Here is a 13628-nt window from a genome sequence, read left to right as displayed (position 1 = left end):
TTCAATTTACCATTACATTATCTAATAAGCACACAATAGTATCATACTATAATATTCTTTAAACGTACTTAATAAAAATTAATAATACTTGAAATTGTAGTTAATTAAATACGATATCTATATACTGAAATTAACGTTTGGCTAGCTACTAATTAAGTTAGTATATATTGTGATTAAATATATCTCATGTATAATATAAAATGTTCACCTCCACTAAACGAGCAATATTTGCCTAAACAATTGCTTCGACGACAAAAGGACAGAGTCAACGGGGAACCAATCGCAGCTCTTCAGTGTAGTGAAAAATATTCGCTTTGTATTTGTCCACGATCAATTCATGAAAAAATATACATACACACTAGATAGAGATATAAACTTATCATTTTAAACTGGCTTTGATTCGATCATGTAAAATAGTTGTATAGGCCACGTGACTGTAAGTTGTTTGACGTCTGAGTTCATTCGCACTGCAGATATTGTAACCAAGAATAGGTATACTTTTGAAATTAATCGCCATTTTCTGATTGAAAATTGTGATTCTTTAAATTAGGTGTAAGTCCTCAAGTAAGCTCGAAAATCTCAGAGATTGATTTGAACACAGAAATCCATCCCTGTGTAGAGCAACGACCGACAGGATAAATATAATATATATCATCGCCGATGTCTGATAACGGATCATTTATCGCACTGAAACCCTTGGCAGGCCTTTCCCTACTTCAAAAACATCCTCCATGGTGGACGATCCGGTACTCTCTAGTTGCTTTTACCGAACAATCTTAAATCTTCTGTGGCGCAGTTCAGCCATCTCAATTTCGGCCGTACAGGTCTTTCCTTTTCCTCGGGGTTTGCGTATATAGCCCGCATTGGTGATATATCCACCGGCATTATACGCGCGTGGCTGATCCAGCGCAGTCTGTATACGTTTACATGCCACGCGATCTTTTCGCCCCAATAAAGTGTGTACAGCTTCTTAAAGTAGAGGTATAAAATATTTCACACATACATAATTGTATCGACTGGGACACGGCCATAAATCAAAACCGATTTTGCATCTCTCTTCCGCGCACATAGGCGAGACCATACCGGGACAGTGACGTCTTGCACGCGGCTAGCCGAAACGAATGAATGAGCAGGATCTGTACATGGGGTGATTCAACATTTTTCTATTCTACCTGCTAACCATATCGCGTGAAATTTGTTTCTGGCAAAAATGTTGCACGTGCGCTATGTGCGATAGTAGGTATATTAAGTTACATGTGCTTTGTGAATTACAACATCATCACATCGACAAATTGGACGTGTTGTAGTCGAGACTCGAGACGATATTGTATGTGCGACAGGGCTAAGTATGTGCCTCCAACTTATATGAGTATAAATAATAATAGGGATGAAGTATTATGTGAATTCACTGCAGAAGGGTCGGGTAAGCAACAGCCCATCAGAATATTATTTACCTTAATATTATATTGTACCTATTAAATTTACAAACTTTGCAATACATCAACTATTTTTTATGTTATGTTACACTCAGTATTGTTTTATTTGAATAATCGAAACCATATTGTTGCATAGTAGAATTTTTCTCCATTTCATAATCCGTCCACGCCATAAAACGTGATATAAGTACAAAAAAATAGGGAATGGGACGACTGGACTCCGGACAATTGGACGCCGCACTGTTGTAGACACGTATACAGAACGTAGACGAGGTATTTTAATCAGTTTACATCTACTACTTAGTAGTTTTAATTCATTTTACTCTTAACATAATGTATTCTTTATAGCAGATTGAGAATTACCATGCCTAAGGCTTTATATAAAATAAAAAACTCTTTTTTCGTTGGAACTTAAACATATGCACGATTAAATCATTATTTACGTCTGCATATTTACATTCTTACCAACTATTAAATCATACCATAATCATTTAAATATAAATAATAATATTAAATATTTTTTTTTAAAGTACCTATAAGTACCTAACGTCTATTTATTTTCGAATTCCGTGGCGTCCAGTTGTCCCGGTGCCAAATCGTCCTAGATCCAAAAAACAACAGAATCGTATTGTTTATCCATTAGAGATTTTTGGGACGCAAAGACCTCAAAACTGATGGGCTGATAAACTGATAAATCAATAATATTTGATTTTTTGGTGACCATTAGAATATTGCTTTTGCCATTATCTCAAAACTAGTTATTTGGAGATGTCTGACTAATGAACTGGACAATCGATATAGGTACTATTAAAAATATAGTGATAACAATGATTACACTGAGTCAGTTACACTTTTCATCAGATTTCACCTCATGAAAAAATAGGAATTCTTTTAAGATGTTGGTATACCTACTCTCTGACGAAGCGACCACCGCATCAGCTCCTCTATGTTGGTTCACTATAAATAGTTAACAATAATCATGTACAGTAAAGTTGATATTATAAATACCTTACAAGACAAATATACCTACAAGCACCTGCCTAAATTATATTGACTAAAGTGTCAAGTATGTAAATGATATTAAGTTTCCCAATATTTGTCAGTAATTCCCGATTATTTACATAATCTATTCCCTCAATTACATCCCTCTATGATTTGAGTTCACCCTTATTTATTTAGTTATTGGAAAATAATGAATGACATGTCAACCTGTCAATCTGTCAGCAATATCACTAAATATTAGTTTACGAGACGCTTTATGTCGTAGCTGATGTTTATTTTTAATATTCTATTTTCTTTTATAATATGTAGGAACTATTTTTTAATGTAGTAAAATTATATTATATAGCATGAAGATTTTTTATAAATTGCCTCTACAATCTGATGTGGACCTTGGCCACTTCACGAAAAGGTTTTTGTTTTACGAATACTATTTTTTCCTATTTAAATTTACAATTGAAAAAGCTGCCGAGTTTTTAAGAGACATCGGATGTACATTATTGCAAATTTGAATGTGGAATATACTCCAAACCAGGATAGGCAACATAGGCAACATTTTTCTAGACAATTGGTCGAAAAATGAAATTACACACATGTGTTGGTGAATCAATCTGAATATAGAACGACTCGGAGAACGGTAAAAATATAATAACTAAAACACGACAAGGCGTCCATATGATATTATTCAACAGTTTCAAATTTATGTGGGATCATATTTGTAATGAAAATATTAGGCAAAGATATGCTAGGGACTCATCGGCTTATTGGGATTTTTCCCGATATCCCGGTAAAACATTTCTCTCCTGATAAACACTGAATACTGTGACATAAGTACATCAATTTAAAAACAAAAGCACGGGCATGGTTATTGATAATTCTAAAAAAAATAGAAGATGAAAGCTTTGAACTCTTAAAGTCTTTTATTATACCTAGTAATTTCCCCTTCCATTATCTATAGATATAACTACGGCTATGACAGTTTTCTTTCTGAGTAGTGTATATTCCCGTGTCAATATTGTACGACATGGAAACTTCTTGTCGAGGAAAATATTTTATTCAGCAATGTTGCCCTAAAAATCAACGGTGGGGTGAATTTGATTCTTTCAATACACAACACTTCGTTAAATAGAATAAAACTTAAAATGACACCATACGAATATTCTTATCTATTAATCTATTTTTTTATTTAATGACATATTATACACCATACATACATATTAGAAACATTTATTTTCCGTATTTTACTGCATCGAAATATACTGGCTAGTGGTTATCTTGACGTTTCGTTAGTATGTACGTATGGCATACCTGCGAAAGTATCGTGAATTTTCATCTAAATGAACAAAATGATCAGTTATTTAGCTGTATATCCATGTACATTAATTAGTGCAATATATCCCTTCACATGCAAGTTTCGTACTCGATATGGTCAATGTATCTTTGTAGCAAAAGAAACAGTAATAACCATTCATTTAAGTTTTAAAGATTCTGTTGACAATATAGACATATTAAATATTTTTTGTACTTTTCTAGTGAATCTTAAATAATGACTAGTGTTGAAAGGCGATTTTTAGTTGTGAGAGCAAACAAATCTGCAATACAAAATACATTAGAGCGCATATAACCATTAGTCTTAGTTTCAAGTTCACTTTAAAATATTTAGTTTTCATCCATGTAGAGGTTTCCTTCAACTACGTTGAGCAACACAGCTGATTTTGTGTGTTTTAACGGTCTATGTTTTAATTATTTTCAAAGGTTTCAGTTCTAAATACTGACTTTTGGGACCTAAATAATTTGACTTTGGATAAATTATTCTGTCACCAATATACGAATTAATTATATCTTTTCTTGTGTTCTTTATCAGGTGGCAAGGACCAAGACTCCGATGACCACGGGTCAGCAGGCAAAGGCTCGGCCGGAGGATCCCTTAGCAAAAAGCAGCGAAAAGCCCGAACAGCCTTCACGGACCACCAGCTACAGACCTTGGAAAAATCTTTCGAAAGACAGAAGTACCTCAGTGTGCAGGACAGAATGGAACTGGCAGCTAAGCTGGGGCTTACGGATACGCAAGTCAAGACCTGGTACCAGAATAGAAGGTCAGTAAACTGTCATTTAAGGCATCATATTACGTGTTTAATTCTTTTAAAATTTAGTACGAGGCAGTTTAAAAAATTGGAGAGACCATTTTCTAAAAATATATAAACAGCAGTACGTATAGGTATAGAATTGAACCTATTTGGTATGTCACTATATTTTTGACTATTGTGACATATTATTTTAATATAAAAATTTTCTATTTGTGAATGTGGCGTGACTGTAAATAATAATATGTTATTTTTTATGTGATCGTGAAATTTTTATTTCAAATGTGAGAAAAGATGAAGAATTAAAATGACATAAGTATACATCTTTCCTACAAAGTAACATGTTTTCAGGCTTAAGCTCGTAAAGATATACCAAACTCTTAATTTTTACTTTTACACTGCACCTGGGCCCTTAAGCAGAATGCAAGATTGCGCATAGTATAATTACATATATATAACGATAATTTTGCTTACAATATATATAATTAGTATTTCAATCGCATCACTTTTAATCGTCGTCATAATGGCCGACTTATGACGACTAAAATGTTTGAACAGCTTCCGTTTCGCTTGGCTGGCATTGAATGAGCCAGAGAACAAAAAACAAAACAAATGAAACTAACAATTTCGATTTGGAGACCTCAACGCGCACACTCATCCTTAAAACAAACCTGGCGCCGCGGCTAACTGAGAAAGCTGAGTCATCTTGGCGTAGAGGTTCGTAGAGCCGTACACTCTGTGGCGTAGCAGTGGGGATAGTTGTGTCAATGCGACAAATGAATAAATATTACAAAACACCTATTTATATTCATTCAAAACATACGAGGCCATCCGAATGGTCCAAATTGGTTGGGTTAACGTAATATCATGTTATTAATATTTTTTGGCTGCGTACTTTTTCCGACTTATATGTAGTGTAAATGAAAACTATACCTACTATTATCGGTAGTGTATAGTTTAGAAATCGAGGTTATCAGTTTACTAAATAAGTAATGAAAATTGTGCAGGCAATAACTATATTCAACCAAATCACTTCGGATATTGATATATTCCACTTGCGTGCGGTAAGATAGGGTAGATTCAGTATATTCGGTGTAATTCCACGTATTATTTTATAATTGTTATATTTACTCTATATATCCTTTTATTTATGTACCTAGGTACTGTTTTTCTGAGACTGCTTCTATCTCTTCATTTTAAGGACATCTTACATTTTAAATTTGAATAATTCTTTTGGGTGATGCGGGTTGCCGCGCCATCCATCGGTTATTCAAAAGCTGTAATACTCGCATTGGTTCCTTCATTTGCCACCTTTTAGAACGTGCAACCCTTAAGTGCAACCTACCAGTGAGAGAGAATGTCTCTTCTCGCCTACTTTCAACCAAAATAACATTAGGAATATTCAAACTAGAAGCCCTGAATACTGTAATGTACTACATTCACTACCAGTTCAGCATAAATTTGATAACTTTATTTCTCGTTTGTTACACTATTTTATATGCCAGAAAGTGTGTGGTATCAAATAGTAGAGAAAAACCATGCAGTCCGTTTGTTTTTCCACTTCTAAGTTGGTTGCTATTTTTTTTTCAAATAAATAACTTTTGAATACTCATAGTTTTTGTGTTTTGAGTCTGGCTTATTTATCCCCACTAAAATCGAAAATGAAAATATTGATTAAAAATTATACAATTAACTTTTTAAGTACCACATACCTACATATTTTTTAGATATTATAAAACAAAGTACCAACCTATAAACGTTTCTAACAGTACTTCAATGAACCATGAAGTAAAAATATTACATGTAATTACATAACGAAACTATCATTAAAATACGCGAAGGTCTCATACATAACTGAGACTTGTTTTAATTATATAGGTGAAAATTTGACAGATTAATCAATCGAGGCCCAAGGCCCGGATATGGTCCGGTATCTTTAAGCAGACAGTTGCGCTGACAGTAATCTAATTAGAAATACCGGCGTGGTCTCTAACCGATTATTATATTTTGTTACCAGGGATTTTGTTTTTATTTCATTACACAGAAGGACCGAATAATATTTAATATAAAAAAACCACTGAGTGCACTAAGTATTAAAATACAGGAAAACGTTTTTTGTTGACTGTAACCAGAAGTACTCAACCAGTACCAGCATGATTTAAAAGAAATTTTCTTTTCAGCTATAGGAAAAACAATTCACATTTTGATACAGGTAAAGATATGTATATGTTTATAGCTAAATTATATAATAGGTACTATGTTTTTTCAAATATAGAATATTCAAAAAAATACAAAGTTTAAGGATATAACGAAACCGGTCGCTCTACCTTGGCGAATATGGTAATACCTCAGCGAAGCTATTCTGTACACAAAGCGGCTATCGACGGTAGTTTATCATAGTTGTGTATTGTGGCGGTTAATTGTTACAATAATTTAATTGTATAAACACTCTAAACTGTCAAAAAGCGCTACGTTTAAACAGCCTCTCTCTTAGCTGTGTTAACTTTTAGAGGCAGTTTGACAGTTAAGACGGTTAACTTATTGTAACAATTGACCACCTCAATAAATAAACATGATAAAGTGATATATTTATCAATTTAATCGTCAATAGCCGCCTTGTGTATAGAATAGACTGGATTAGACCCACAGAGCACGTATATCGTGATCAGGTCGACAGTTAAGTGATAGAGCAGTCACCAATACAGTGAAAAAATATCAGATCCGTTTCAAATTATGTATTTACATTATACTAGTTTTCACTATTCGTAAAATCTCGTTAACAATCAAAAAAATCGTTATTTATAAATGACCGCTACACACAACGATTAAGTTATTATTATTACTTTACAGGAGTGATTTTCTTTTCAATTATTGTAAAAACAACTGAGAGGTAGATACCAGCCTACTTCACTTCTATAGCTATATAAATATACTCATACTCATTATAATATTATAATATGCACAGGGCTCGAAATGGAACGGAACGCACCGGAGCGCCGTTCCGGCTCGTGATATTTGTAAAATTATCGCTCCGTCCCGTGGAAAAAAAATATGTTGACCGTCTGAGCTAGATAGGCCATAGAATAGAAAATCTGACACACTTATTTTTATAAAATACACATACGATTTGATAATTATGTAAATATCTACAGAAAATTTGTCGAGCGCTCCGGTTCGTAAACTTTTCCATTTCGAGCGCTGAATATGCATTAAAGTTTGTGACGTAAACGAAACGTGCATTAAATATTAATAATATTTGAGGATACTCGGCGCGTCTTGTGTTTCTTGTGGCGAGTCCGGCTTTAAAACCTGTTCAGTCGTCGTCAAAAATCGCTAATTATAAATAACTATTATATTATTATACAACAGTTTAGTTACCAATAAAATCATCCCACTTGTTGTGATAAGCATGAAGATTGTATTTTTAGTTTTGTTTAATGTAACCACGTAGAATTTTTAATAGAGAACAAAAGAAAACACTCACCGTTCTGTATTTCTTTCGGTCGAGGCGTCTGGTTCCCGACTCTGACTCAGTATTTCCTGGAAGTGCTGATCCACATGGAACAGTTTCTCAGCTGAAATTATTAGGGTCTACTATCTTACATTGCACAATCACGATAAGTATTGCCGCCATATTTACAAACTTACTTCTATTAGCATGGATACATGCTTTAGTTTTGACCTCCCGGACGAATTCGTTACGAAAAATTGCACTGGCGTAACGAAAAATATAGTCACTAAAGTAGCGCGGCCGCGACAGACTCTAGTCCAGTGTTGCCATGTCTACTGAAATTTCAGTAGATCTACTGATATTTTTGGCAATATACTAAGTCTACTGATATTTTATGAAAACTACTGATATTTCTTCATTCCACAAAATTCCCACCATCCGGGAAAAAAACGAGCCGACTATGAAAAATCGGGAACCTGCGGCCCGCGGCGAAACATTTTTCCTAAAACAGAAATCTACTGATATTTTGTCGTATCTACTGAAATTTTTTTACACATTCTACTGAAATTTCAAATTTTGACTTGGCAACACTGCTCCAGTCGGCCGGGAACGGCGCTTCGGGAATGACGTGTAGACCCGCGCCCAGCAATTTATTTTATTTTATTTCGAATTTGAACAACCAGCATTCAGAGAATCAGTAGGCAAAGCATGTTCCATGTTTATTAATTTTAGCCGTCAGGGCTTAATTTTTTTAATAATTAATATTGACGTATTTAGAAATTAAAACTTAGACCATATTTTAGAATAAGGATGTGATTCTTTCTCACAGTCACTATGTCGCCGATTTCGAAGTGTTGCAAGACCACTTACGAATGACTATGCATTTCGCCCTTAGGGCTTAAACACGTATCAATGATTTTTTGATAGAACTTTATATTTTGAGGTAGAGACAGTTTCACTCAGCATTTCTTTATTTTCAGCGGTTATATCTAACAAATATTGTTATAGTTTCATTTATGATTCTACTGATATAATCGACTCGAGGATGAGTCATATTGAAGGTTGAATACCGCTGTGCTAGAAACTTAGCGTCGCTTTAGTGTATCAGCATTCGGTAGGCGTCACCGCGGGTATCTTTTGGCGGCGGACGCGGCGTCGCTCGAACCTTCTGCCGAGCGCCGCCCATTCATTATCTCGACAACTCTGCTAAGTAATCTCTCCGCGCCATGAATGGAACGCGGGGCTGAAAGTTTTATTAATAGACAACGATTTCCGTAATAAGGATGGATTTATGGAATTGTAATTGCTTGTGGTTTGACTTTTATAGAATAGAAGACTGAGAATTTTGAACAGACATTAATTGTAAATCTTTTCGTAATGGTCAGCGGAATTTAATTACATCGATCGCAGGTAATGAAATATAACTTAGACACTTACAATTATTAATAATTGTAAATATTACTAAAATTAACTTTGAAGTTATCTAAAATACATGCGACATTATTTAAAAAAAATGTATTTATATATTAATTAGCGAATTAAGACTGATACCTTGACTAAATATATTACATTTAAGGCTGCTTAAATACCATATACGACAGGTCGTAGATGAGGTAACCATTGATCGGAGTGTCTATACTCGAGCAATGGATGCGGGAATTTCGCCGCCGAAATAACGTGGTACAATAACCTAATATGCAGGGAACAGTTACAGATGGTGTAATTGAAAAACAATATAGGAATTTGAACCTGAGACCCTCAATTACAAATTTGTCCATCGCGGCCATAATTTTATTGTTTTTTTTTTAAGTAGATTGTTAATGAAACCAAATTATCTTTTCAAGAATTAAGGCATGTAGGCTTTACTTTTTCGCAATTTTCCGTTTAAGAGGACCTCCAAAGCCGTCTTAAAATATATATTTCTAGTAATAAGATTTTTCGTCACGTGTCCTGTGTCAGTATATTGCATTGATGAGTGCGCATAGTGCCTGAAGATGTCAAAAGACGAATCCCGAATAAAATTACTAAAATAGAATGGTACAAAACTTAAATTAACTAGAATTTAAATTCGAATTCTATCAACGACCCTCACTCGACAGTATTAATAATAATTTGTGAAACACTCGTGAGAAAAGTTAAGACTTCCACGCCACTAAACTTGCCATATTTGATACTTCAGTATTTATTTTTAAATTCAACAATAAATTGATGTAAGCTTGCTAACTACCTTTTAAAACAAATTTAAACTGTCATTTTTTGATAGCAATTGGTAATTAATTATAAAATTAATATAATTTTAATCCAGCCATAACTGTTTCTTTTGAATTTGCCTATTGGCAATTGAGTAAGTACTCTATCGCTATTTATACTAGTATACTCAAACAGTAGTTAAAACAGTTGACGGATAACTTGTACGATTTATCCTATCTTTTATAATGATGGCTTACATTTTTTTGCTACCCCAGCATCATGGCGGTCGGTAAAAAAGAGCAATACGGTGTATAAATAAATAATGAGCAATCGCAAAAGCTTTTCTCAAATTAATCGCTCCACTATTATAATTATTATAGTCCATGGCATCGACTTGAACGATTTTTTTCGTGATACGTTTTTTGTCTTACTCTGAGGGCTTCTCGCAGTGACGTAGAGGTGCTAAACATATTTATTGTTACAAAAATGAGTATATGTCTCGAGCACAGGTGACAGAAAAACTTTTTGTTTTTCTCTCCAGTTTCTTAATCTTCAACATCGTCATTATCACTCTTATTTATTCCACTTCAATTCCATAAATGTTCTTTGTATAGGTACTAATTTTGTTACATAGTTTTATTATGTAGTTAATTTATAATAAAAGACAATAATTACAAGATAAAAAGAACTTTTTATATACAACGTTTTTAAATTTTCTGTTGAATCATATAAACTTGACTTGAATAGCTTAAACGATTAAAAAAAATTGTACTTGATAGAAATAATACTGAAATGTCATTTTGACATGTCATATTATTTTCCATAGTAACGCACTTTTATATTAATAATTTAGTTGCTAGGACCTCAGACCCCTAGCAATCAATAATGGTGTCGAAATAACTTTTCATACAAAACAGAATTAACTGAAAATGAATTCAATTCTACGTAAAGATGGCTAAAATGGGTATTAAAAAAATGCATTGGCATCGTGTTCTGATATATTCTAAAAGTTTCAAACGTCCAACTAGTTGGGAAGTTAGTTAAAAATCGATTGCAAGATTTGTACCGGACAAAGAACTACCGGACAAATAAGAATACGAGCTAAGAAAAACGTTTTAAAATAGCCAAGTACCTATGTAGTAAGTATTACATAATATTACTTATATTATTATTGTGGCTCATTAATGAATGCTTCGAATGCAAAATTTAAGTGTCAACCGGTGATTTCCGTTTTCTTATTATTGAACTTTTTTTCGAGCGTCGAGATATTTACGCGGTAGGCCGGCTAATTTGATTTTAAAACAATCCACGTTATCCACCTCGTTGACGTCAGTGGAAGTTTTTTATGAAGCAGAAACTTCCTCAAAGTTTACTAACATTTTAAATATATGCCTGTTTTTCACAATCCAAGGTTTAAAAAATCCGGACAACATATATTTTCACACTTAATGGTAGTTGATCACACAGTTGCAAGGGGGTCTCCAATGCTTGCCTAAAACCACCACTGGTGAACCTTATCCACCTTCTTGCGTAGTTATGTGTTGACGCGTGGTCTGTTGGAACGCCGATAAAATAAGCCAATATTGTTAGATGAAGTCACTTTTTTTTTAAATTCTGTAAATTTTATATAGCTCTAGGAGTATTAAATATGAGTAGGTATATAGAATATTTATTATAAATAAGTCAAAGAAATTACAAAACTTTTATAGACCAAATTTAAATTATGTTGCCCGCTTATAATACTTACACACGTGTTTGCGATCTCTGATCTAAAAAATAATGATGATAAGTAAGCTTTTGATGATTGTATCACTACATAATGCAAAACGCTTTTTTCTCAGTGCGGTCCTAGGAAATAAATCTCAGTGCATACGTACAAATGAATCTGCACTGCTAATGTTTACCTTAAATTATCCTTAGTAACTTTTTGCAGGTTCCCGACCATGTCCGATCCTAATAAGATCATATGAGCCTCCACAGGGTGAAGGTTTCTATTAACAGACTTTTGTTTTTACAAGAAATGGATCTCACCAGCTGCTCAACCTATTAGGTCCATACTTTGACTCATAAACAAATTGAAAAACAATACGTGTACTTGCCAGACACAGGATTCGAACCTGGGACCCACGACACTATGGACCGATGCTTAGTCCGCGTGGCCATCATGGGTATTTTTGCCAGGTTCACATTTACGTTAAATCTTTATAGATGAAAGTTTACTGTAACATTTTTACTACTATGTATTCTAAGTTCAAATTATTTAATAAAAACGTAGAAAAACGGCACCATAAAATTTAAATAACAGTGAGCCACTGGCAATAATGCGGAAAGGCAGCGGTGAATTGATTGTTAAAAAAGCTTCTGTATTATAAAACGATCGAGTTGACCATAGACAAAGGATATCGCCTTCGGAGTGGGCTAAAAAAATATCGGGAAAAAAATTGGAAAGTAAATAAATAGACGCTTTTTAGTGCCTTGTATCGATATAAAGATGAACGACTAGAACAAAAGCATGATAACTTGAAAGCATACCCAGACAATACATTTAAGACATTAATAATAAAGAAATATGGTTTTTTACGTTCTTCTTTTAGATAACCACAGACCGGTGCATTTAACCCTCCACTCGCCTGTCGACTCTTGGGCCATATCAAATGTACAAGACAGTCGTTGCGGTATAACTGCGCGGGGTATAGAAAGGACATAAATCATACATAAAAACTCAACCACAGACGGCGTTAATGTCACGCTGATTGAATATTTTTCTAGAAGTAAGGAGCGTATTTGCGTCTCTCTTCCTCTACCCGGTGTAGCAGACCTGTGAGTTCTCTTTCATCAATAGTAATTTGCGTGGTATCGTTTGTGAATCTCAACTTGTTTATTATGAAGGAAGCAATTTTTAAATAATTACATAAAACAACTTGGAGTTTCTTCAAACAAAATCAGACATGGCTGCTTTCTGCAGAATGAAGATCATAGAATTTTCACATTTTGTAGAAAGCATCCAGCCATTTAAATACAAATATATCTTAAATAATTCATTTTATATCATTGAAAGTTCTATACAATCATAGGTATATATTATATTATATATCATTCAAAAACAAAAAATAGTGCATCTACGCTGTGTAGAATTATAACCACATGTAACACAATAGTGCTTATATCTCAGTTTGTGTGGACTGTCTGCTTTCTGCATAACTACGCTCAATTGTTGTTTCGAGTAAGGACAAAAACCCTTACTGGTTAAATTTTTCCCAGCTCACCATTTATAATTTATTGTAATATGCATAGATATTTCATATTCGATGTAATTAAAAATAAATGACAATCTTAACAAACAGTTAACAATGGTCATTTCAATGAATGAGCTAGTCGTGATGGTTATTAAAGTTTAAAATTAAAAACACCATAATTATTAATAGTGTTTTATTTTTAATTTAATTAATTTCTCTTCTTTAAGAAATG

At 33.6% G+C, this 13628-nt stretch overlaps 1 protein-coding gene across 1 annotated transcript in view; it reads left to right on the top strand.

The window, feature by feature from the left end:
* The window catches only part of LOC147071790 (uncharacterized), a 114330-nt gene that overhangs the window by 75916 nt on the left and 24786 nt on the right, over positions 1 to 13628 (top strand). Inside the window, exon 3 of the mRNA XM_085946399.1 lies at positions 4300 to 4531. Within this exon, the coding sequence (XP_085802525.1) occupies positions 4300 to 4531 (232 nt within the window). The remainder of the gene's footprint in view (positions 1 to 4299; positions 4532 to 13628) is intronic.

Source organism: Rhyacophila brunnea, unplaced genomic scaffold (assembly GCF_057557595.1).
Source record: "Rhyacophila brunnea isolate RB1 unplaced genomic scaffold, BYU_Rbru_1.0 scaffold_2, whole genome shotgun sequence".
NCBI classification, from domain to species: Eukaryota; Metazoa; Arthropoda; class Insecta; order Trichoptera; family Rhyacophilidae; genus Rhyacophila; species Rhyacophila brunnea.
The sequence above is the reverse complement of the archived record's forward strand: the minus strand, read 5'-3'. Positions and strand labels throughout refer to the sequence as shown.